Here is a 27,379-nt window from a genome sequence, read left to right as displayed (position 1 = left end):
ATTTTTTAGTTCTTCTGATTCAAAATGCAATGGAAGAGAACCAATTTATTTGCTGAGAAACTTGAGAAAGCTGAGAAAATTGCCAACAAAATTTTAGGTAGGACTGTGTGCTGCAGTATAGTTTTGTGAATGAATGGCTTTCTGTTTAATTTCTCACAAATGGCTGTATGGAATTCAGTAATGTGGTGTATTTTATGGATGTTCAAAGTTGCAGTTTTGCTCTCACTTTTGTCCTCACAATAGATATTTTTCAGTTGCTTTTAGATTATAAAAACAAATAACAAGGTATCTAACGAAGTGCACTTCACTCTCCCTGCCTCACACTGTAGCTGTTGGAAACCTAACACCCACTGTGTAATAAACCAATCAAACTTTTCAAACTCAGCAGTTGTTAACATATCACCCATGTTGCAGTTTTGCATTTATGGTACCTCAGTGTTCCTATTGTGTGCTGTTGTATTTTAGCAGCCTTGTACTGACAAGTCCCACTAGGGACAGCTGCTGTACTACTGTATATCAGGCAATCATACAGTAAGTCCAAAAAAGAAATAACTTTAAAATACCGAATATGCTGAGTTGATAAGATCCTGCTTTTCTACAATAATTCTAATACAAGACTCATCAGTTAAAATCAATTCATAGCCCTGGATTAACAGGATTTAGTTAACAGAGTATTGACTTGTTGTACAAAACATTAGAAATAATATGTAATTTCTTTCAGTTGAAGACAAAACAATTTTATTTCCTGGTAATACATGATCACATTATATTTGTTTACCAATTTTTAGCTTTATTTTAGGGCAAATGCGATATAGAATATGAAAATGGCATGAAACAACAATCCCTGTTTTCTGTCATTTTCCCTTCTCCCTTCCCTACAATTGTCCTCAAGAAACAAATTACCCCCACCATCCTCCCCTTCAAATCTTATACCAAATTACAGTTTACGATACTTTCCATCCTCAACTATAGATTGCTCCAAGAGAACTCAGCACACACTTTTAGTTACAAACGTACAATTTGAAGATTAGAAGTAAACGTCCATCCAAGGATTTCTCACAGTGCACTGTCTAGAATTTCCATCCATACATTTTCTAAGCTCGTTATCCAGTACAAGGTCAGTGGGGAGCTAGAATCCATCCCAGAAAGCAACGGGCTTAAGTTTGATCCCCCTGAAATTCTGCATTGGGATTTGACACAAAACACTTAAATGATAATGTAAACATGTGGCAAAAGATAATGTAGCCAAACAATAAAAAATCTGAATTTTGTTGGATTTAAAACATTACATCTAACATAAACTCGGCATAGGGAGTTGATCAGTACCATTTCTACTGTCAAGCATGGATTGGCAGCATTAGGTTATAGTTCTGTATCTCATATGCTAGGAAGCTTATCAAAATGTAACATTCAGCAGATGGAGCAATGTACCAGCAAACCTACTAAAGACCTAAAAATAAGCAATTGAATATAGTTACACTTGGTTGACAAAAATGGGTGACTGTAAATCTTATATTGCATGTTTTGTCATAATGAATGATCAGATATAAATTTCTAATAAATTTAATCCATTGTCTTTACTGTGTAACAAAATTTCAAGATAGTATTTCTTAATTTAATCTGATCTCAATCCCCAAATTGTTCAAGGAATGTTAAAATCATGACTTTACTCATTATCACTGAATTAGAGGAGGTTTAGTTTCTTTTACATATACAGGTATATCTTGTACTCATGAAAGAGCCAGGACTGATTATTTAATTTTTAGCATTTAACTATCCACTTAATACTTTGAGTTCAATCACAGCTTCCTTATCATTTAATGTGTCATTGCATAAGATGGTACTAATCGTTGTCTGTAAAAAGTGGGAAAGACCTAGTACTTTCTGTTATAGTGAAGGAAGAACAGAATATTCTCGTCTGGAGATGAGATGAATATTAAAGGGACAGATTCATTATGGTATGTTGATAAAGATAGCATTAGGATCTTTTTAAGAGATTGTCAGATGCTGAGGTACAGATGCAGCCATTCAAAGTGCGCGGTACAGACACGTACCGCAGGTAATTGGCTATGGCGTCGCGCATCGTGACACAAGATGACGCGGGGTACCGCGGTATGTGATTGGTTGACCGACAGGGGCACTCGTGGTCCGTTGGTCTGTCGTAGAAAGACTTACAGTACAGTAAACGTCTTTACTGTGCCCGTTGTAGATATTGAATTTTACCACAGAAGGGAAATCTTAGTAGCTGAGCATAAAAAGAATAGAAGCATACTGTAACGCGTGTGAAGGCCATAAACGATATTAATTTTGGAACCTAAACATACAGTATATGGCTGGTCTTGGTACTTTAAAGTAAAAAATACACACCAGTATTCCATTTCTCCCTAAACATTTTAAGCATCGAAGTCTTTAACTAAAGAGATACCGGAGTCAACAAGCATACTTTTAGAATTTGATTAATAGGGAATATAATATGGAATCGCGTATCTAAAGAATTTAATAACGGTATGGTTATATTCATGTACTGCGACAGGGCTGGGTAGGGCTGTTTCGTCTCTATGTTTATGTGAGTTGTCTTGTAGCCTACTGGTCTACGTGCTTGACTACCAACTCACGGGTTGTGTGTTCGAATCCAGCTGGTGCTGGACTTTTCTTTTAACAAACATTTCTTCGAAAAAATAGAATAGCGATATTATGGACAATCAATTGACTTTTATATTTCAAAATATCACAACATGATCGATTCAAAGTCATTTTTGATAACAATGAATAGTCACCTTCTTCCCTTCTGACAATGGTCCCTGCTTCTGCTTCCTGCTTCTATTGTGTGTGTGTGTGTAATAGAGTACATTTTTATAGAGACGCCTTCCTATACCCCGCCTTTCGTTCCTGTCCTGCTCTTCCCCGCGCTCCCCAGCCGGGCGCTCTTCGGCCTCTGCCCGGGGCGAATGTATATTTTGATATTTACACCCGGCGCAGCACCGAGGGAGCGTCTGCATTTATAACTTAGTCTCATTTATAACGTCTCATCTCTTCTTTGTGAAAACAGTACAGAACTGACAGTGCTAGGAAAACATGATGAGAATGTCCATTCATCCATTTCCTAACTGCTTTATCCAATACAGTTTGGGGAGCCACAGCCTAAATCTGCAAGCATCAGGCACAAGGCAGGATACACCCTGGATTGGATGCCAGCCCATAATACAGCGCACACAAACACAGGCATGCACAATGTCACACTAGGGCAGATTTTCCCAGAAGCTAATTCATCTACCAGTATATGATGTAGGATGACATCATGTGTGAACATAAGGAGAACATACAAACTCCACACAGATAGCATCACCGGCTTTGAATTGAATATAGAGCCCAATATACAACTAGTGATATACAGTAGTTATCGTATTGCACTACAGTCTCTTTTGATCTCTTACAGATGCAGCTGTAGTGGCGAGGCTTAATAATAAGGCAGAATTAAGTGTTTCTGAGCTTTCCCAAATTAGGCCTCATTTCTCTGTTCATCTCTGTGGTGCAGCCACAGAGAAACCATTCATGCAAGGTGATTTAAGGTCCAAGGACAGCTCCCAAAGGGGGATGCATTTAGCTAAGCCTGGCTATCATGATCAATGGTCATCCATTGGTGCCTATCTGTCTAGGGAGTGCGAGTTGGACATCTGGATTGCATTCCTAAGTGTCAGGACTAAGTGACTCATATCTCACCTTGATCAACCAATCAGGGACTGGTAGGGCCGAGTAACCCACGTGGGACTCTGATGCCCATGGAACTTTCAGCCAATCAATGAGCTGAAGTTCCTCCAGGTAAAAACAGGCAACACAGAGAGCCTGTGAGATTCAGATTCAGATCCAACAATTCTAAAGGGAATTCAAAGGAGAATTCCAGGGCAGGACGGCCCAGGAGCAGAAGGCTCCCAAGGGCAGGACATTCTCGCAGCGCGCCTCCTGACCATCCTGAGACTCAGCCCGGACAACCACGGAACGGCCAGTGTGTCCGAGTGCCAGAACTTTCCTTTGTTCTAAGAGTCTAGAGTGGAGGTTGCCAGAGAGTAACCAGCAGCAGGCCTCGTGAACAGGTCGGAACTGTGGAAAGCTGAATTACTATTCAGAACTAGCTCTTCATCAGGAACGAACCGGTCCTCTTCCTGACTTGCTGGGACCCACAGTCATCTTTTCTCCTGTGCACAAACTTTGCTGGTTAAAGCCAACAGTGAGCATCAGCAGCACACCGTCGCAAGCCGCACAGCACAGCCTGGCACCGAGCCAGAGAGCGCGGATTGGACAGCAACAGCCTGCAACTGTTTCTTTGTGCCCGCAGGAGATCTGAATCCCCAGAAATTGGATGAGTATTCAACTTCAATGCATTACAGCTCGAGAATTCAATTGTTATCCCAACCAGTTGATATCAATTTAATTCCTAAGAGTTATGTACTTGTTTGAGTATCTAATGTAGAAGTTGTAACCAAGTTCACTTTACGAAACGGTCTTAATGAATGATATACTGAACGTATTTCCTCTTGATGTGTAACTCTTTGTAACTGATTGAATATATAACGTTTGTATTCTGATAACCCTCTCGCTAAGATCTGTTAGGTTTATATGCATATTCTATGTATTAATAAATGTATCCTCGTGTATTAGTACCTGTGTGTGCGCGTTGTTTGAGTTATGTCGCATGGTTGGATTCTAAAGCCATCAAAAGAATCAACTTTGTGATTTACTGCTACAATTAATAATTGTCTCAGTAAATGCCCAAACCCTACAGAACTGGTGCCTTCAGAGAGCCACTATGATTACATATTTGGCGTCCCTGAACCGGCTTACTCTACACAGCCATTCAAAATGGGTGGGGTATTTCGCGGCATACCCCGGTGGGCGTGTCGCGGTATCACGCAGTGTCACGCAGTATCACGCGGTTAATCGCGTCATTTGACGTCATGCCGGAAACTATCCGGCGTCACGTTGTAAAACCGCCAGGGGGAGCTTAACCTCTCATGTACAGCATTTGAGCTTTTAATTTTGAACTGTGTATTACAGCATGTTAATCATCAGTCATTAAAATGTTGGTATATTTTATGAAAGCAAGATTGCTCAGTTGGACAAAGGTACACAACCTACCTTTATCAGAAATATTCATGCATCAAAGCCTTTACCGAAGAAATTACTAATAGTATTAATAATGAATGACTTTGGACAAGCTGTATACTCAAAGTATAATTTCTTTAGCACATTTTTACAAGCACTTGGAATTTGTCCAAGCCATACTTTGTCAGGCATTTTGTTTTACTTCAACGGGCATAAAAACTCCCTTGCATTTAACAGGGCATTTCATAATTTCTAACTAGGAAAATGATTTAAAATGCGACACTTATCATTCAACTAGAGCTCAAAATATCACATAAGTATCCTCAAGAGCACAGCAAAGACTGTATTAAAAGATACTTGTATGTATCAACGCTTTCTTTTCCGTATACCAGATTTTATGGAACCACTTCCGAAGGGTGTCAGCCAGTCAGAATTCCGCTGTGCTTCCTGGGGGGAGATAGACGGCGGGGACAGCATCAACAAATTCCTGAGCGGTGGTGAGCGCAGAGGCCGGGATGGAGTGTCCTGAGGCGGTGTGTGCTCTGCGGGGGGCAGAGCTTCCGCCAGGCATTGCAACCTGCGCGGCGGGGAGAGGCACTTTTCGGGAGACAGCTGCTCAACTGTTTGACTGCTGGAACATACTGTCTCCTTCCTCTGCATTTTCAGGAGTGTCTCCAGCCTCCCAATCCTCCCCAGTAATGCATCATACTGCTCCCGCTGCTGCCGAAATGTCTCCACACAGGTGCCGCTTCTACAGGTTGGCACCCTGGCCAGTGGCCGAGAGCAGAGACCCACGGCCTGTGGCAAAATAACATAATTCATGTAAGAAATAAAGTCACACAGTAGTATTCATCAGTCGCGGAACAGACGTCAAAATAAACTTTTCATTTTTTCCGTCTTACCGCTTTCTTTTTTACTGTCCTGGTGGTAGATTTCGAAGGTCGTTTCGCCCGTGCGGTGTTTTCTTGAAGAACAGGCTATGAAGAAATAATTATAATTGAATTTAAAATTCAAAATGGCAATAATACCTTGTAATATGCGCTGTAATCGCGTATTTCAGATGAAGTCTGCTGTATTTGCTTACCCTTCGCTCTTTGGAAGCTGGGGCGGCAGAAGCACCCCGTCTCTTCCCGTAAAAGGTCTTGGTCTCCATACTGTACTGTGGTCGCTGTAGTGCAGGTTCACAGTTTTTTTTGTGATGGGAGCTTACCCAATCCCTTGGTGTATTTATGCTATATTCACATGTACGGCTAGAATGTTCATTGTCTTCCAATTAGCACGTCAAAGCCCATTGAGGACCCGGGCGCAATAGTTGCTTTGTCCCTTGATTTACTGATCTGCATTAATTATGTGACCACAGTACAGTATGGAGACCAAGACCTTTTACGGGAAGAGACGGGGTGCTTCTGCCACCCCAGCTTCCAAAGAGCGAAGGGTAAGCAAATACAGCAGACTTCATCTGAAATACGCGATTACAGCGCATATTACAAGGTATTATTGCCATTTTGAATTTTAAATTCAATTATAATTATTTCTTCATAGCCTGTTCTTCAAGAAAACACCGCACGGGCGAAACGACCTTCGAAATCTACCACCAGGACAGTAAAAAAGAAAGCGGTAAGACGGAAAAAATGAAAAGTTTATTTTGACGTCTGTTCCGCGACTGATGAATACTACTGTGTGACTTTATTTCTTACATGAATTATGTTATTTTGCCACAGGCCGTGGGTCTCTGCTCTCGGCCACTGGCCAGGGTGCCAACCTGTAGAAGCGGCACCTGTGTGGAGACATTTCGGCAGCAGCGGGAGCAGTATGATGCATTACTGGGGAGGATTGGGAGGCTAGAGACACTCCTGAAAATGCAGAGGAAGGAGACAGTATATTCCAGCAGTCAAACAGTTGAGCAGCTGTCTCCCGAAAAGTGCCTCTCCCCGCCGTGCAGGTTGCAATGCCTGGCGGAAGCTCTGCCCCCCGCAGAGCACACACCGCCTCAGGACACTCCATCCCGGCCTCTCCGCTCACCACCGCTCAGGAATTTGTTGATGCTGTCCCCGCCGTCTATCTCCCCCCAGGAAGCACAGCGGAATTCTGACTGGCTGACACCCTTCGGAAGTGGTTCCATAAAATCTGGTATACGGAAAAGAAAGCGTTGATACATACAAGTATCTTTTAATACAGTCTTTGCTGTGCTCTTGAGGATACTTATGTGATATTTTGAGCTCTAGTTGAATGATAAGTGTCGCATTTTAAATCATTTTTGTAGTTAGAAATTATGAAATGCCCTGTTAAATGCAATGGAGTTTTTATGCCCGTTGAAGTAAAACAAAATGCCTGACAAAGTATGGCTTGGACAAATTCCAAGTGCTTGTAAAAATGTGCTAAAGAAATTATACTTTGAGTATACAGCTTGTCCAAAGTCATTCATTATTAATACTATTAGTAATTTCTTCGGTAAAGGCTTTGATGCATGAATATTTCTGATAAAGGTAGGTTGTGTACCTTTGTCCAACTGAGCAATCTTGCTTTCATAAAATATACCAACATTTTAATGACTGATGATTAACATGCTGTAATACACAGTTCAAAATTAAAAGCTCAAATGCTGTACATGAGAGGTTAAGCTCCCCCTGGCGGTTTTACAACGTGACGCCGGATAGTTTCCGGCATGACGTCAAATGACGCGATTAACCGCGTGATACTGCGTGACACTGCGTGATACCGCGACACGCCCACCGGGGTATGCCGCGAAATACCCCACCCATTTTGAATGGCTGCATCTGTAAGAGATCAAAAGAGACTGTAGTGCAATACGATAACTACTGTATATCACTAGTTGTATATTGGGCTCTATATTCAATTCAAAGCCGGTGATGCTATATGTGTGGAGTTTGTATGTTCTCCTTATGTTCACACATGATGTCATCCTACATCATATACTGGTAGATGAATTAGCTTCTGGGAAAATCTGCCCTAGTGTGACATTGTGCATGTCTGTGTTTGTGTGCGCTGTATTATGGGCTGGCATCCAATCCAGGGTGTATCCTGCCTTGTGCCTGATGCTTGCAGATTTAGGCTGAGGCTCCCCAAACTGTATTGGATAAAGCAGTTAGGAAATGGATGAATGGACATTCTCATCATGTTTTCCTAGCACTGTCAGTTCTGTGCTGTTTTCACAAAGGAGAGATGAGACGTTTCACATTTTATTTCATTAAAATGCTCTCGTTGTGGATAGCTAATATCCTTGAGAAAGAATAAAAGATTTATATTTAATTATTTTCTCCTTTACTAACTAGGACAGCACCACTCCATACATTGTACTGCAGCATAAAGCTTATTGTTGGCCAATGTTAATCTTTCTTCACATGTATTTGTAATTTAAATACTAGTCTTAGTTATCTGATGATATCCTTTGCTGATTTCAGCTAAAGGAAAATGTTTTTTTTTCCATCTAAACGATTCATTTTACATCCCCTGCTTTCAATGCAAGAATGGCAAATGGATTCACCTTTGACCAAAGATTTTAACCTTGTTACCATTTTTGTCATGTCTTTTATATTCATATCTAAATTTATTGCATCATGGTTGTAGGTTAATAGTTCCCAGTACCTGTACAATGTTGAAGATGTAAGTTCAGTCTGCCTTCTAGCCTTTACATTTTGTTGTAAAAGTCCATCACTTTTGTTTTCAGAGTATTCATATTATGAAATATAGTTTGCACAAGGAATTGCTCAACAGAATAACAAGTGTTTTCTGAAACATCAAAATTCCCTGAGCTGAACCATATTTTGACATCAGACAAAAGGGAGAAAAACGTTTTTTTATATAATTTATTATTAAAACATTATATGATATATGGATCTGTGAAGTTTTGAGTCATATACTTTTCCATGCAAAAGTATTATTCCCCATTCAATGATGCCCTGCTTTGTTCAATTACAAATTACAAATGATGTATACAAAATGTTTTAAAGTTAACATTTTTTACCAAAATCTGAACACTTAAACTACTTTTAATGTCAACCATAAAAATGTATGCTATAAAGAAAAATAAACTATAATACAGTATGTTGATTACATACCTGTAAGTACACTGAGTCAATACCTATTCCAATACCTAATAAAAGACAAAGTACTTACATTTATTACAGCTGAGTCTTTTTGAATAAGTTTTCACACAAAGAATTTTAATCTATTCTTCTTTGCAAGCTTGATATATTGTTTTTTGAACTTCTTTCACTCAGTGCTTAATATGACCTTTTATGTTCTTATGTTCTTAACAATATTCATTTTAGAAAATCAAAGGCAGGGTACAGTACATGCTGGATGGAACACTAATCCATCGCCGAACAGACACACAGACGTTAACACAGACACGCACACGCACGGCCCATTTTCCCAGAAGCCAATTAACCTACCAGTATGTCTTTAGACTGTGGGAGGAAATCAGATCAACTGGACCACGTGAAAATCCAAACTCCACGCAGACAGTCCCCCTGGTCCAGAAGTGAACCTAGAGCCCCAGCACTGATAGATTCACTTTAAAAATGTGTATTCATCATGTGTATTAAAACAAAATGGGACATCATTAGAAGCAGGTGAATATTTTTGCAATACATGTTGATAATTTTGTCCTATTATCCGGCATTTTTTAAATATTGTTTCTGCCGTAACTATTATTTCCAATGTGGATTTTTTTTCCTATTTCTTTTCCCTCCGTGCCGTTTGTTGGTCTTTTTTTTAGAGCTATTAGCATTTACTTATGAGTTATTACTTAGAAACATGGATATTTTGCTATTTAGCAGCTAACAACTCTGTGTCTTGAACTCTTTTGTCTGGGAGATGAAATTTTGTTCTTATAATGTATGTTACAAATGTTTTTCTAGTACTTCAAAAAACATAAAGACTGGAGGACTATTCAGACAAGCCTATGACTCAGAAATCAATGACAGTCAAGCTAGGTGAACATGTGTGTATGCCCCTTATCTCCACCTGCCACAGGCAGTAAATTGAACATAATTTGAACTGACCCCTTGTCAATTTTGTGAACCCCAGAGCAACCTATGCATACTCGTTCTTAAAACTACTGGCAAGAAAAATGTTGTCACAAAGAAATCAGACTGTCATTTTGAATTTGAGGTTTTCTTTTATTAAGTTGAGGTATAAATTTAGTTTCTTATAACAACCTATATTACACATTTTCACCAGAAGTACTGGTTAGCCACAGAGGCACTGTTTTGTAAGTTATTAACATCAAAGTGATGTTTAACATCTGTTACACATTCGTAAAACGTGTAATAATTTATTAATTGCAGTCTACTAAGCCTACATGTGTGTTCAAAAGATGAACATGAAGCTGATGTTGATGAAAGAACAGATATACACCACACAATTAGGTACAGTATGCTGTATATACATACACTGTAAAACTCTTCTGCTCTTGAGGCTGAAGCAGCAACATCTCCTTCCTCTCAGGCACAGGGGACATTATCTAAAGTCTATCAGGAAGACAAAATAATAGAATCTCTAACTCAGCTGTCATCGTGCCCAGACTTGCACACACTTCACATCAACCCGGATGCTGGGCTGTTTTTTGTCTTAGTGGTATCAAAGCAAAAAACAGACAACCACTTTTCTCTGAAGACACCATTATAATAGCCTACTATTTGTATCAAGCTATGAAATAAAAAGAAATCAGAGTATCACTACAATGTAATACATAAAACAACAGCAGCATTTTGTGCACTTTAAAGTGCACTTTCATGTAGTTTCTACTTGTGTCCACTGGGTTTTGTTTCACTGTTGACTCTGAGGAAGTGCATTAGATTAACCTCGTCAACATCTCTGAGGATTTTAAAGTACTTGTGTGCCCCATTGTCCACTCTTTTCTTTTCGATTCTTTCAGCCTACCATTGTAGATAATTCCAATGAGTCCAAGGTTGTACTGTATCTGGTTGGTCTTCTCTAGACTGATTCAAGAGTATGTGTATCAAAAATCAGAGAGGTGCAAATAACATTCCACAATTTTGGTCACTTTAATATTTTTTTTATTTCACATTGTTGATGATGAATTTACTTTTTAATAAAAAGTATTCTAAGTATAACAAACCTAGAAAAGTAGTTATAATAATGCTGTGTGTTTTTATTAATTGTATATGCTTTAATCTTCAGTTTATTCTCCTTTGACTGTTATTTGTCATAATAACCCTTACAGCAAAAATGACTTGAAGACTTAATTAGATTTGACTGGAAGTATCATAGGAGAACTCATTTATTAACTTATTTGACTTTGGCTAAAAGTGCTTGGTTCCTTAAATCTGTCTTTGTATTATAGGTTCTCATTTGTGGTGCCTATTAATAGTCTAAAAGTATGTTTTGGAGATGATTTGGGACTAGAGCACCAACTGTACAAAAAAATAGTGCAATTTATTTTCTCAACAAATGGCTCAAACAAATAGCTGTAATAAGAACTACAATATAATTTTAACTAAAACATTGAGAAATAGACTGTACTGTAAAATACATAGGTGATTGTACTGTATAGAAGTAGAAACAGTAGAATTTTAGAAAACAAATCTAATTTACAAATGACATGTTTGTAATTTGTAAATGACTTTATTCTGGCAAGGCCAAATTTAAATCTATATAATCATAGAAAGCATTAAAGAATAATAGAATTAATTCAAGAATTAATTAACCAACAGAAGATATAAAACAAGAGGTGTGGTTATTCTTAACACATTCTTAATTCTTATCTTTTTCAATAAAAAGAATACTTATTATAGAAAGGTTTCCATAAGATTAAATAAAAAAGTAGGTGTGTAATTGTGAGGAAGTTGCACAGTTAACTACAGGTACACCTGTAACTACAGGAAACACCTCAAGAAAGAACAACTGGAAGTTATTTAAATTCAGCAAGACATGTTACAGCTTTCTGCTGAGTCAGTCACCCCAGGCATTTATTCTGCATATTATTACACATTCTAAAAAAAAGACTTTCATCTTTCCTAACAGGATGACTCAGTTTGGATTTGTATTGTCCAAATATATGTATTATGATCCTTTCTAGCAAATACATGAGTCCACCATAAGCAAATAAATGTACTACCTCTTTCTTAAGCACAGCTAGTGTAGAAAAAAAAACATGGAGTATTACTGTGGCATAAACATCATCACAGAGCAGCAGTATTTTCCCTCAGGCATTATTTAATATTTAATTCACCTTAGAAAATATGACCTTCTGCTCTAGTTGTGGGTTGGGTATTTGCTTAAGCATTGAGGATATTGTCTCAGACGAATATGGCATGTGCAAGCAGACTAGAAGAATATAATTGAGAAATTACAAATGTGAGGTCTTTAAATTGTAAAACTACTAGTACTCTTGGGAGCATAATGAACAAGAAAGCCTTTTTACAATCATTCTTTTCCCCTGTGTTCATACCATTTTGCCAATACCAAAACCACATTGATAAAACGTACATAATCAGACAAAGACCTTAGCCTCCCTGTTTTGTTTCACTGTTGGTACAGTAGCTATTTGGTCTGTGAAAATGTAACAATAATTTCTTGAAGGATGCCACAGTATCTGTTTCAACAATCAGTCCGGTTAACTGTTCCATACTCCCATGACCCTTTTTCTCAGTCTTAAATTGTGTATCTTGTTATCAATTCATTATGTTTCTTGTTCAAAGTCCTAAGCAGATACAAATGTCAAGAATACATACTGTAACTGTATTAGACATGAAGAATGGTAAAGAGATTTTGATCATACGTGTGATATGGGAGCACATTAATTCCAGTATGATGCTGAAAAATTTAATGTTTAACATGACCTGATGTAATACCATGTGTGTTCTTCTGCAAATGACTCTTCGAGTAGAAGTGCCAAGGCTATTATAAGATTGTGTTTGAAGTGGGATCTAATATTTTATAAACAAATCTGTAAGTTAAGTAATTACTAAATGACTATCATTTTTATATTTAATTCATACAGGAAAATACACAGAAAAAAATCACATTTCTTTGCTCTGATTTTTGTCTTTTGGCAAAAAAAACAAATAAACATTAAAAGTGAATGAAGAAAAGAATTTCAATACATCATCTGAAAATAAGTTGAGCACAATTACCAATGTTACATTGTTACAGTGAAAAATGTCCCTGGTTTGAATGTTAAGGCCAATATTTATATTGACCATTTCATGTATTCCATGCTTCATTTGGTACAATTTGCACTTTCTGTAATTCTGTTTTCAGAAGATAATCTGATATGTTTTAGCTCCCTAAGGGACTCAATCGGTAAAGAAGCACAGGCTGAGCACTATAGACTACAGTACATACATACATGTACTGGATTGCCAGTTCATGTCAGTTCATTTCTTAATAGGATATGTGATAAGGATTCCAAATGGAAGAGCACATTTTGCTGAGCACCATCAGGATTTGGTAGCATTCACTTATTATAAGTAGTAATAATGAGTGGAATTTCTCAGGTTCCTGTTAGAACAGTGTTCATAGTGTCACTTTGCATTTCCAACTGGTACTGTGTTAAGGTTTGGGCTGCTAATGTAGGACTTGGGAGTACAGACATGGGAAAGGGGTTTGATGTGGTATAGAAATGGCTCAAGACACATTATGAACAATAGCAGCACTTTTTATTCTTTGACAGGCTTAAATAATGACTGGCATTATTATTTAAATAATTGTTTTACATAGTGATATTAGATGAATGGCATTGTTTTAATGCAAATTCAATAAGAAATTGTAGAATTCAGGATTTGTATGATCTTTGACACTGAGTTTTCAATTTGATCTATATATATATAGTAGTAAATGCAGAAACCATCTTTTTTCTCAAAATCATCATGTGTTTTATAGAATAACTAACCTCCAAGGCCCTTTGTGTACTGATTAGGTGTTACTTTATAGTTGCAGTTCCTTGTCTGAACTACGTTCCCCAGGATGCAGTAGGAAATGAGCCGCTGCCCTACTTCATTGACCAATTGGTACAAAACAAATTGGCCTGATGACAATTTAAAAACCAGGAAGCTGAAGCTTCTGGGGTCAGTCACCATATGCTGCCTAAAGGCAGAGGGCCAATCCTCTATTATGCAAGTTGCACCAGGTGGAGTGAGAGCAGCAAGCCATAGACTGCCAATTAGTGACTGAATATTTTGTGAGTTTTGACTTTTGAAAGTATCAGAGACCGATTTATTTTGTTATGAGTCAATCATACAAGCTACTTATTTACTATTTGATAGGAACTGAAACTGTCTAATAAGATGCTCAGAAAGAAGCTCATCTGTTTGACTTATGTTTTGGAGATTTTCTTGCTATAAATAAAAGAACATTTCTCTCTACCCTGCAGTTTGGTTATCGCACCTAGGTCTGCCTATCAAAGTTCCTATTTTGTGATGTCTTGCTGAGGATGTGACACACTAATCATTTTAGAACTTGTATACGGTCATTGATGACTTGTTAATAGGTTGTTTATGGTCAGCTATAATGGATATTTAAACTGACTAAATCCCCATAGAATTGACACTTCCTCATTTGTAATGTTCAAATCCCTATTTATAGTACATATTATTAGCAAGTTTCTCTGAAGCCTGCAATACGAAACATACAATATACAGTAAAATGCCTATCCTTTTGTTTAGAATAATAACCTTGACTCACAGTGGATGCCGTAGTCAAACATAAAACATACATAACATAAAACATAAAATGGAGATGTAAATACAAAAAGAAATAAGACTCAATGACTTGTATTGGGATTTCAAGTCCTGGATTGAGCATAGACTGAGCATTGTGAACATGTTCATTAAAATATGCTGGAAATTATTTTTTTCTTTAAAGTAGAAAACAGAAAGGAGAATACCTGTAAATAGATTATGATTGTGGTAAATAGCAAACAAGATGTTGTGAATCTCTGTACTAGATTTTATAGGATAAGTAAAATATGTGTGGTCCACAATGTCTAAAGGGGAATACCCTTTTGAATTAAATCACACATTTTATATGGAAATAATAGATTTTTCCTTCTACCTACGTGCCATAATAGTTTTTTTTAAAACAGTTTAAGAATAGTTTCAAAACATGGGGAAAAAATAAAATAATGTTTAGTAGAACTTTAACAGTACAGAATGGAACAAAAATGAATACAAAGCTGCTTCAATCTCAAAATGAATTAAAATCCATACTATGCAATCTAACTCACTGTCCCAATGCTGGAGAAAGAGTAATTAAAAAACAAAAGACATTTAAGTGAGAAAACAAATTCATTTTTTATTATAAAAGTTTAAAGAGAGTTGGGAAAATGTGTCCCATCTGTTCAGGACATCATCTGCCTTTTTAAAATGTTATTAAAGTTGTTTGCTGTAACAGCATGTAAAGAATATATCTCAACATCAAGATAACTCAAATGTTTGACTACCAAAATTCTTTCCAAAATGTAGCAGCAGAAATGCTGACTTGAATCAAGTAATGTCACACTGACATAGCACAAAAGTTACTGATATTAAAGATTCAGTGGTATGGTTTATAGTACATACTGTATAACATCCTTATAGACCAAAATGCTGCATTGTGAATTGTTAACCGTAACTGGGGAAGACAACAGATAGCTTGAGCAGGTGTTTCCAAAAACAGATTAAGATTAATACCCCTAGAAACATACTTGGTCCTTATCAACAACTTTGCTGAGTGGGTAACATAAAATATTAATCATTTTTTGTAAAATCTGATCCCTGGCTCATATCTAAGACCAACCATAGACATTCCCGAGAAATCCCTCCGTGAAAGGATAGCACAATGTCTGTAGTTGTAAGTGCAATGTGGAAGAAACAGTGAAGTTTATCAGATGTAATATATTCCTTAATAAAGTCTGTTTGATTGTGGTAAACCAATTTAGTCATAGAGGTCTCCAGCCAGCATGAAATCACATTTGGATAAAGCTTGATATCAAGGTATATTAGAAAGACAGGACAATAGCTTGCAAAAATCATACGTCCTTTATCTCTTTTTCTTTCGCAAAATGGGATATATTAATTTAATCATAACTCCAAAAATAACCTTTCACAATACTAGTATAAATCATTTCAAGCCAAAGAGAACCTAGGTGGGACCAAAAATTCAGATAAAATTCAGGAGAAATGCCATCAATGCCAGCTAATTTAATATGTACTGTATGTCCTTAATCACAGCTCAGACAGGGATATAGGCACTTTCAATACAGCCACCTCTGCCTGCAGGAGAAAGACTGTCTTGATTAGCCTAGACTTATTTAAAAGTAAAGTAATACTTCTGCCTCGATTTATGTAATAAAAATTTGCCACTATGTCAAAGCATCTAATTTCATTTTTAACATAGCTAATTTGCAATGCAATAATGTTAGAAAAAGGGAGGTGTTGAGTGTACTCTATAACATCCATGAAATTGTATACATTTCAGTCATTTTTTCTGTTAAGAGGCAAATACAGCGCAATATCCTTAATGGAGATTTTGACTATATCCTACAGAGTGCTGTTACTGCAATTACAAACAAGAAAAACTTCCAATTTAGTGCGGAATTGAATTTGAAACATTTCATTTTGTAATAATGTGGTAATAAAACACCAGCAGGTGGTGTTATTGATTAGTACAAATCAAAAGAAATTGACATGGTGGTCTGATAGCAACATGGGTGGTATCTCAGCATTCTGTTATTACTGTATGTACCACAGAAAAAAAAAGAGTGCAAATCATGTCTCTAGTAAAACATATAGTTCAGTAAGAAAAACACCAAATGTCTACCACACCCAAATCAGACATAAAATTTAGAATAATTAGAAATAAATTTAAAAAATAGTCTGTTTTTTTTTTGTTCAGTGAAGGTGGGCTATCACTATTTTTTTATAATGGAAACAAATTAGTGCATGAGTCTGTGGAGATTGCAATGTAAAGTGTTCCTACCTGGAAATGATTAGGACCAAGCCTGGTCCAGATCCCATACAAATTGTATTATTGTTTGCATGAGTATATATACTTGGCATGCAAGGATGCTAAAATTATATTTAGCTTTACATCATGGTCATGATTATCAAAGACCCATGATAATTGATAATTCACATATACAATCAAAAATAATTTATCAAAATTAACAAGTAGCAGTTATCTTGGTAATGAACCAAGATATCATATCATTCATTATCATTATTGTGTGATGAATGTACAGTACTGTATATTATACTGTATGTAAAGTATATACAGTAGCTTGAAGAAGTTCAGGTAGGTAGCTGCGTCAGCATGCATAGGCTGCAAAGGAACAATAGGTTTATTCCATGCTTAAAAGAGAAAAAAGGAAATGCTGTGGAGCCTTATTTGGGTATAAGAAAGATAGAGCAGATAATATAGCATGGGAAAACAAAAGCCAGCAGAGAGGAGTAGGCAGGAGTAGGGGAGATGCAGAGTGGCCAATCAAGTGGTACAAGGTTGACAGAGGTGAGGAGAGGTCTGAAACAAAACCTACAAATGAATAGAGAGAATTAGAATAAAAAAAGTCTGTCATTGAGAGAAAGGGGAAGATGTGAACCATGTTTGAAGATAATTTTAGTTTCTAATGTCTTTCTGCTATAGGAGTTAAGAAACCCTACTTTGAGAACGCAGATGGAGAGATCTGTGTGATCATGGCCATCAGAGGTAAAATGAAAAACTATCGGCTTGGAGAAATCTTTAATCTTCACAGTCCTAATGTTCTCTGAAGCAGTCTGTTTCCTTCCTGTTTCCCCAATGTAGATGTCTGGGCATTTACTGCAACAGTATTTTTGTGTTATTTATTGTACAGGTAACAGTAGCAGAAGTTTGCCATCACCTGTGCACCTGTGGTGAAAGCCAAATTATTTATATCTTGGAAAGGAACAAATAATAGGTTTATTCCATGCTGGAAAAAAAGAAGAAAGTAAACACAACGTTTCGGCTGTGGAGCCTTCCTCAGGTGTGAGAAAGACAAAGCAGTAAGCAAAGGTAATGTAGCGGGAGAACAAAGGCTGGGAGAGAGGAGGAGCGAGAGGCGGGAGCAGGGTACAGAAAGAGAGACCAATCAAGAGGTGTGAAATGAAACCTCCAATGAATGGAGAAAATTTAGAGGAAAAGTAGTCTGTCGTTAAGAGAAGGAGGTGTGATCCTAACTGCAGGATAATCTTGGTTTCTGTAGTCTGTATTTTTATCTTGGTCTTGTTGGTACCTTCACTTGTACAGCCTTGAAAACCTGGTCTTACAGAAGCTCTCAGTCAAAGCAGTGTTGTTTCTTTAAACATGTTCCTTTTTGTCCAAGTAATGACCAGCCTACAGCAGTCTCCTTCAACTTTTACTATCTGTCAAGCGTCTGGCTTATGGAAACATTTATCTCTGCACCTGGAATCTCATTAAACTGAGTGTCTATGGGGATTTAGTCAAGAGATTAAGAAAATCTGGTCTGTGCATCATAAAAAGATATACTGAAAAAACATTTTTACCTGGAATCTCAGTATTCAAATATGTCAGTGTGACATGTTGTCAGCAAGTAACCGTTTAGGAAGCTGTTGGCAATTGGTAGTTAGATGAGCTGCAGCTCTGGGCGGTGCTATTTATAGTTTGTCTGACTTCTCTGACTCGCATGAGCTTTCAGACTGCTGTTTGACAGCAAGGGCTCTCTTGGGGGGTGTGATATAAAGAAAATGATTTCTCTTAAAGCTGCTCTTGGTAGAGAACTCTTCCAGATATACCTTGAATGGTGGGGCGGTGTGGTGGCTCTGTTCCTAAGAATCCATAGCCTGTGGCTGGAAGGTTGCCGGTTTGTATCCTGTGACTGGCAGAGGAATCCTACTCTGTTGGGCACCTCGGCAATGATCCTTAACCCCAACTAATCCAGGGACGCAGTATTAATGGCTGACCCTGTGCTCTGACCCCAAGCTTCTCTCCCTGTCTGTGTGTCTCATGGAGAGAAAGTTGGGGTATGTGAAAAGACAAATTCCTAATACAAGAAATTGTATATAGCCAATAAAGTGATGTGTATGTGTGTATTAGAGTGAATGAGTGTTTGTGTTTTATGTAGGCTGACGGCTGCAGTTACCAGCAATGCAGCAGGACTAGACTAGACCGTGAAGTGACAGTAGGCTACAGAGCCCCTCGGGAAATAGAATGTGTGCTGTGATAACACAGGAGAAGAGGCGTGGCCACAGATTAGACACAGCTTTTCAGGAGGTGTTAACAGCATGTTTGTGTGAGAGCATGATGGTGTGCAGAGTGGCAGATAGAGAAGACCTACAGTCTTCGCCATAAGTCTTTTTAAACTTGTAGCTCTGTGTATTGTAACGCTACGGGGTTCACATAGGAGCCCTCGTCGCTGCCGCCTCAGGTCGGCCCCCCACCATCAGACACTCACTTGAGCCAAAGGGAAATCTCCCATCAGCCCAGCAGCTGTGGTCCCTCCTATTCACAAGGCAGGGCAATGGAGGCCATATGCGTTACAATATTCTTTTTTCTTTTATTTGGATTTTGGGCCTTTTTGTACAGTCTGTAAAAAAATATTTTACCTCTGACTTTTATTTTAAATTCCATTTAACCTTTTACTTGTTTTAATTTTTTTTTTGCTGATCCTTTAACGTTATTATGTTTTTACAATACACCCATACTCCTCTTGGTGCTCAATCAGTCTGTTCCCAGTTACAAAACTATGTATTCAGCATTAAAAAATGCTTAAAATGTTTACAAACCACAAATTCAGATGTGAGAGAGGTAAAATCATTATGTCAATTAATGTTTGTCAACAGCAGGGCATCTACTATGAAACTCACATCCTAATGTGTCTGTGTCCAACACTGGATGCAATACAAGCTGCATAACTTCTGCACATGCTTTGCCTCAGAACACAGATGATGTTACAGATGCTATGAAATTCGATCCCATTTCTCTTGTAGGGCCTTAACAAGCATGCATTCTTTTCACCGTTTTCTACAACTATTTAGCATGAGGTTGGTTTTAAGTTTGATTTAGAGCAACTACTGGTCCTTTTTGCAGTGTCTGTAGGTTTTTTTTTTGTTCCAGCTCATCTTTAATAACTTAAAGTAGCTCTTTATTGGCTTAAATTAACCAGGCCTCAACCACCTCTCAAGAATAAGGATTACATACCTTTGTCTTATTCTTTAGTACAGTGTATTGAACCTAAAAATACACTTCCAGCTGTATACAATTATTTAATACTTTGTTTATAACATTTTATTGACTATATTTTGTTTCTAGGAAGCCTTTGGCAACTATTGTTTTTTGGCTTTTGCCATCATCTGCCTGGGTGGAGCAATTTATCTCTACATCATCCTACCTGAAACAAAGAATAAAACCTTTGTGGAAATCAGTCAGTGCTTCTCCAAGATCAACAAAGTCTCATTTTGCTCACCTGCAGAGGAGGAAATGCAATGTATCCCCGCAGTAAAAATGATGGAAAAGGAGGAACAGACTGGGACTCTGAATGAAGATGGCAAGAATGGAATTGAAACTGAAAGCTCCTTTTGATAGATTACCTAATTGAAAAGGCCTACAGTATTTTAAATTGATTATTTCATGTTACACGAACAATATGCTCTTAATGTTTGGAAATGACTGTAAGAAGACTCTTATAAACAATAAACTTGTGAAGAACAAATTGTTAACAACTTGCCACTTGCTTATTTTCTCATTATTTAACATTAAAATATAAACATAAAGCATATAACATATAACATTAAAAGCATATAAAACATACATTTAAAATAATAATTGGGTTCATGGTTTCCCATGACAAATACCAAATACAAAATACACAAAATAATACAACTGTCACACCCTCTGCAGCCAGAGAGCGGTCCTACTCTGTCCTGTCCCTAGTTTCCTGTGCTTTGCTTTCCTTCCGGTGTCTCTCTCTGGGGCTATATATTTCCGGGTCACTCATTCACCTTCACTCAGCATTGACATTCAGATGTCCTGAGACCCACCTAGCATCAAGGTCACCCCACTTCAGCTGCCTGAGGGCATTGGTTTCTACACGACTCCTGAACTGCTGAGTCTGGGCTATTCCCCCGCTCCACCGTTTCACATATGGGTCTTTTTCCGCTCTCCTGCCTGTCCATGTTTCATCCCTTCTGACATCTGTGACAACAACATGCTGATTTTTTTCTGAATTAAATAAACTGCTATAACCAAACCACATTTGCCACCTTTTCTTCCAACCTACCAAGTAATCAACCCATTAGATATAGATATAGATAATACTTTATTAATCCCGTAGGGAAATTGATGAATTCCATTATTTTTGCAATAATGACTATGTACTCTGTTTAGCACATGCATTTTTATTCATCTTACATTTGCATAATACAAAAAAACCTTAATCGAACCAGAGAACAAGGAAGAGAAGCACAGACTAAGTGGGGCATGACACAGAATGACCCCTGGACCCTGGAGTTACAAGTATCATGTGCAAAACATCTGATCCATTTAGTTTGCCATCTGAATACTACACATTATTGTTCATCTTTAATCTTTTAAGTTGGATGCACCTCATCCTTAAAAATTAGACATTCATATTTTATCTGATACTCTCCTCTCTCACATTCTGTGAGTGAATAACCAGAAGCAACACACTCTGAGACTCATCAGCTGATAAGCTACTGCCTTTGAATTAAGTCTTCAACAGGAATTCAAGGTTAGCTGGCGTACTCAATCTTTCAGGCACCCCAACAGGTACATTCTGTATAATACAAATTCAAATCAGGCAACATGGATCGCTAGACAGTCCTCAGAACTTGGAGAAACTCTTGTCTAAAAAGTTACATACTCTCCATAAAAAAATTGCTATTCACTTTTCACAGCTTGTTTTCATTCACATTCCTTGGGTCAGAAGAATCATAATAATCTTTCATAAAATGATAAAATCTTATACTGGATGATTCTGTAATATTCTTTATGTGTAAATTAATGTTTTCATAAATAAAATTCACTTCTGTGCTTGAAACACAAATAGAGCTGAGGACAACATAGTGTAAAAGGAAATGAAGTGGAATTAATTTGAAGACAACAGAAAGGAGCTTCCCTATAGAGAGGGTTGTTGGTAGAGTGACCAAACTGTCAAATCCAGCTGAGTCACTGGGATCATTCAGTGAGGTTCTGGATCATTAAGCTAGATGAGCAAAATGAGCTGAATGACTACCTCTCATCTATAACCTCTATTATGCTCTCATTTTCATTAATTCTTGGTTTTTGCCTTTTTGCACTGACTGAATCTGAAATACCATGCACACTCCCATATAACAGAGAATTGCCATCCTCATTACTCATCGTCTGAACACAAATAAGAACACATTTTTTTTAGTGACTTGCTAATAAAAATTACAAACAAAATGAGACCTCTATTATAACATTTCGGTGTTCTGAGTGTCTTAAGCACTTTATGCACTTTGAGACAAAAAAGGAACAAAAAAGGTTTTTGTTTGTTTTGGGGAAAAAAATAGAGATTGAATCTAGAACAGGTTGTTTCCCTGTGTCAAATTCAACAATTGCTATTTGAGATAATATACAGTGTGAATTAATCCATTCAATTTCTTGGGGTGTATTCTGTTAACATGAACAACATGAGTGCTTGACCACACAAGTGACATGTTAAACTGTGTTCATAAAACTTTTGACACAACAGTTCCTGAACAGATTTCCTGATATGCATGTCAGAGCATGGACTTGAACACATCTAAGAACCTAGGAGGGTCTGTTTTTATTTTTTATTTATAAAATCAGAATAAATCATCAACCTGCAACAAGCATAAAACTAACATTGAGTAATGGTAGTCCACACACACACTAAAAAAGGAAAGGAGGATGATTAAACAACTTATTTAGAAAAACCTATTGATCATGCAATAAATCTTTTAAAAAACTGCACCGTAATCATGCTTTTTTTGCCTAGTGAAAAAATCTTTAAATTAGCACATCCATCTGTAATTTCAACCTCTACAGCCTCTACCCAAAACTTTAAGATACTGCAGTTTAAGTTGCAAAACGTGTTACACCTCACAGCAAAAGTCTTTATTTCTGATCACTGCTACAAACTTGAGAAGCAGGAGTTATACAGCACAGCAACACTAGTCACAGCCAAATGCACATTATTCATCTTCAAAAGTGCTCTATTATGAGACTATACTGCATCTGTGACATTGTCATCTGCAACCAAAAGTATGATGCAGCTGCTATTCTATGTGCAAATTTAAATATATTTAATCTTTCTGATTGTTAGAGAACTAGGAGGCATTATCATTGAAAAGGTCAATTTTGAGATCATCCAGTTTTGACAAGTTTTTATTCAGTATAAAAGGGAAAAGAAAAGGATCTGATTTTAGATAACAGATGTAAATCAAATAATCACCCCTTGTGGTGACTGTTGAAGCAAATACATGAGTTTCTGGGTGAAAGGAAAAAGCACTGCACAATGGCACCTGCAGACATAAAAGAAATAAGCAGAGCCTGAAGCACATAAAATAGGAAACTCCCAAGGATTTTCCGTTTGATAAGAGTAAATTAGCTTTTGATTACGAACCACAGACAGACCTTTGTAATGAAAGAAGTCACCATGCTGACTGACCTGGGTGGGTATGTAAAGGGCGGAGAACATCATCAACTTGTTTCATCTTAGTTATTCCAGATGAAAGATTTTGAAATTACACGTTTCCATTTAAAAAAAAGGTTGGGAATCTGTTATTTATTTATATAAATATAGTTGTATCCATATGGGAACATTTGAAGGATCATGTAATCTAGGTTAAGGTTAACGTTATTGCATAGCTGCAACTGAAAATAAAATGTTTAAATTTCTCCAGACACACTTCATCTTGCAGAATATTATAAATTTCAATTTAGTGCTTGCTAAATGTGCCCTATCCTTCACATGGCCTGTATTCGTTATAACCCTGGTCGCATTTAAACAAGCACCCTCATAAAGATCCATTCATCCATTATTTCTGCTAAATGTACGCTATGTATTGATATTTGTTAACTCCTTCCTGTAAATTAATCATGTAAAACTAATAAATATGTCACCAATCCTATGAGCTGTTGTACAGCACAATAGTTGTCTATATGAAGGTGAGCTTGTATCCTTTCCTTTTGAAGCATTGTCAATTTATTCAAACAGTTACTCAGTACGTTAATGTATACATACAGTACAACTTTCGAACAGAGAACAAATTCATGTTGGGTCATATTCATTGTTCGTTTATTTCTGATTGCTAAGTTTTAGTTAAAGGTGGTACCACTTAAAGAGATTAGCGAGAAGTCCGATGGTGGTGGTTTACTTTGCCATAGAAATGTTTAACTTTAGCCCAGTTAGGTTAGTTCCTCGCAGGAATCCAGAGGTAGCAGATTGTTATGTTTTTTCTTTAAGTTTAACTTGATTTTTTCATTTTTTCTTGACCTATAATCTCAGCATTTTACTCAGCTTTGTTATCTGTTTCACCAAAACATTTCCTGTCATCTCATGTTTAACAAAAGCAATGATTCTTTTCTTAGATCTCAGAGACTGGAATATCAATGTATGGGTCAATTAATTGAGAGTCTCAATTAACGGGTCACAGGTATATCTGCGTTTGAGGTATATTGTTGATATTGTTGATATTTTTATCAAAAAAAGTCAATTAAAAGATTAAATGAAAAATAATTATTTAAAGAGTACATAACACATATGGGAACATGTGAACAGTTGTTTCATAATGGATAACAGCAACCATATATGATAGATATAAAATATAACATATACATATTCATGCAAGGAATATTAATTAATATTAATTTACAAGAAACATACTGACTTATAAGACTATAGTGTGAATCTCTGTAAAATTGCCAGTTAATGTATAATCTGTAGGGTACTGTAGTTGACAACACAATGTGCAACAAGGTAGCTCTTAGGTTCATCCACACAGAAGCAGTCATTACCAAAAACTGCCAAATTGAAATTCACAACCTTCCAGCAGAACAATTGCACCATTCTTCTATCACAATGCTCTAAATGACAGCACTATACTTGATAGAGGTAAAGCACTGATAGATTACTTAATTCTTAAAGTTAAATTACCAATTGGTAATATGTTCGTTGAAATGGTGCACTTTATAAAAGTAAAAAGACGTGGCAAATTGCTTTACAGTTCATGTTCTGGAGGAAGGCAATGCATGGTCCTCATAAGAAAATTATACATGTACTAAGAAACCCACCCAGTGGACTTCAACAATGAAAAATAACTCAAGAGCATAACTGTAAATAATCAAAAATCAGAATTAAGTGTTTTTCGGACAGAAAATGGAAACCACTTAATTACAAAAAGGTTTACTGATGTCTGAAGCAAGATATCCAGAGATATCCAGACTGGTGATACACATTCTCTGGGATTTTCCCAGAAAAAGATGGATAAGATCTTCAGATCAATAAGTTACTAGGAACCAAACAAGCAGGATGGGCCAAATGGCTTCTTAACCTTTATAAAAGACTGCCTGTACTGTGTCACGGGATTAAATGCATAACGAGGCTAGGCGCTCCGAGCCCTGGACCCCGAGGTCAGGACCCAGAGCTGAAACCTATGCTGTCGGGTCACTCCTGGACCCGGTGGTAGGCGGGCTTCCGGGTGTCCATCTTCCAAAGCTGATCCCGGAACCACAGAGACACCAGACTTAAAGAATAAGAGAGGACCAAGGAACAGGTGCACAAAATGAAAGTAAATAAAACAAGAAAGGATGGAGCGCCCTCTAGAGGAGGGATGACGACCGTGACATACTGTACGCATGCATTTCTGTTCAACATCAGCACATTCTCATTGATACTGTATGTGAGCTTGGCTATCTACAGTACAGCATAACAGAAACTCACTATTAAGATTCATATGCAATTGTGATGCAATTTCATTGATCTTTCAAATTTAGGTTCCTGTGTCAGTAGTTAATTTAAAAAAAAACTATCAAAAGATACACAATATGACACTACACGTCACACTGCTAGAGTTATATCCATCCTTTTCACACTCTTTTATTCAGATTTTCAGTACTTGACTTTATAAAAGTAATGCAGTCAATTTCAACACCATTTACAATAAAATAAGGCCTATTTTCACTACAATATTTTTGTTGACTGCTGAGTTTAAAGTATTAAAGTTAACTGGTCTATTTAACTATTCAAGTAATTTCCTATTACATATGGTTTATGCTTCCTTTATTTATTATTTTATTTCAAAATCTCCATTCTAATTAATATACTTCTCACCTGCTCTGTAGATTGCCAAGTAGGCTGATCAAGCCTTACGTTAAAATTTATGTAAGTACTTGCAATTCAATTCCATTCTGTAGGCAAGAGCTAAAGCTTTCATCCTTACTGTACTGGTAATTAAAATTCAAAGATTTAAAATCAGTAGTTTCAAATTTAATTGAAAACCAAATAAAAATCAATTTAACCTCATTTTACTGTCTTCAGCACTCTACGTTTTAAAACTGCAAGATCCTAGACCTTGGATGTTTCAATTAAGTAGTCTCTAGCAACAAAGTATAAAAAATACAGAAAGGATAAGTATAGAATTAAGTGATAAGTGATTTGATTTGAAAATAAAATGATCTTTTAAATAATTCAACTACAAATTCAGGAATAACATTAAAGGAATGAGAAAGACCTGGAGACATTTTAATTAGGGAAAAATGTCAGAAAGCATGGGGGTGGTTGATTAAGATTCAATCTGAAGATTAAAGGGTAATCCTAAAGTGATATAATGCCTTTTTGTGAATGTGATGAGAACACCAGGTTGATACACTGAAAAAGGTCTGTAGAAAAGCAACCAGACAAGTAATCAGTATGTCACAATCAGTAGTGAAAGAAGAATAATACCCATTGTTGTTGTGTACAAAGGCATCCTTAAGTTTATTTGATTGACTTCAGCTAAATCCCAGTGGAGATGGACAAAGCCAAACCTAGATAATTAAATTAGTACAAAGACTGGGAACAGCTACAAAATTAAAGGAAACCTATTCAGCCCAGAATATACATTATAACTTTACAGAAAGTGTACAGTTTGTGAGAACCGATTATTCACATTCTATCAGGAGCTCATTCTGTCTTTCAAATAACTATCAATGCAACTGGCATGATTGTTTTATTAGTGAACTTTTATATTCCCGTAGCTAACTAAACAGTGGTTTTGGGTGAATTTTTTAGTTTTGTCTGCTGCAAGAAATGTGACATTGGGGGTCCCTGTTGAGTGGTCATCATTATTTT

At 37.0% G+C, this 27,379-nt stretch overlaps 1 protein-coding gene across 4 annotated transcripts in view; it reads left to right on the top strand.

Annotated features, from left to right (window-relative positions):
- Nucleotides 1-20,751, top strand: part of slc2a9l2 (solute carrier family 2 member 9, like 2) — a 328,902-nt gene extending 308,151 nt beyond the window's left edge. For all 4 annotated transcript variants that reach the window (XM_069190343.1, XM_015344752.2, XM_015344753.2 and 1 more), the window contains one exon: nucleotides 20,353-20,751. In XM_069190343.1, the coding sequence (XP_069046444.1) occupies nucleotides 20,353-20,622 (270 nt within the window). In that variant the 3' untranslated portion in view covers nucleotides 20,623-20,751. The remainder of the gene's footprint in view (nucleotides 1-20,352) is intronic.
- Nucleotides 20,752-27,379: the final 6,628 nt, after the last annotated feature.

Source organism: Lepisosteus oculatus, chromosome 1 (genome assembly GCF_040954835.1).
Source record: "Lepisosteus oculatus isolate fLepOcu1 chromosome 1, fLepOcu1.hap2, whole genome shotgun sequence".
NCBI classification, from domain to species: Eukaryota; Metazoa; Chordata; class Actinopteri; order Semionotiformes; family Lepisosteidae; genus Lepisosteus; species Lepisosteus oculatus.
The sequence above is the reverse complement of the archived record's forward strand: the minus strand, read 5'-3'. Positions and strand labels throughout refer to the sequence as shown.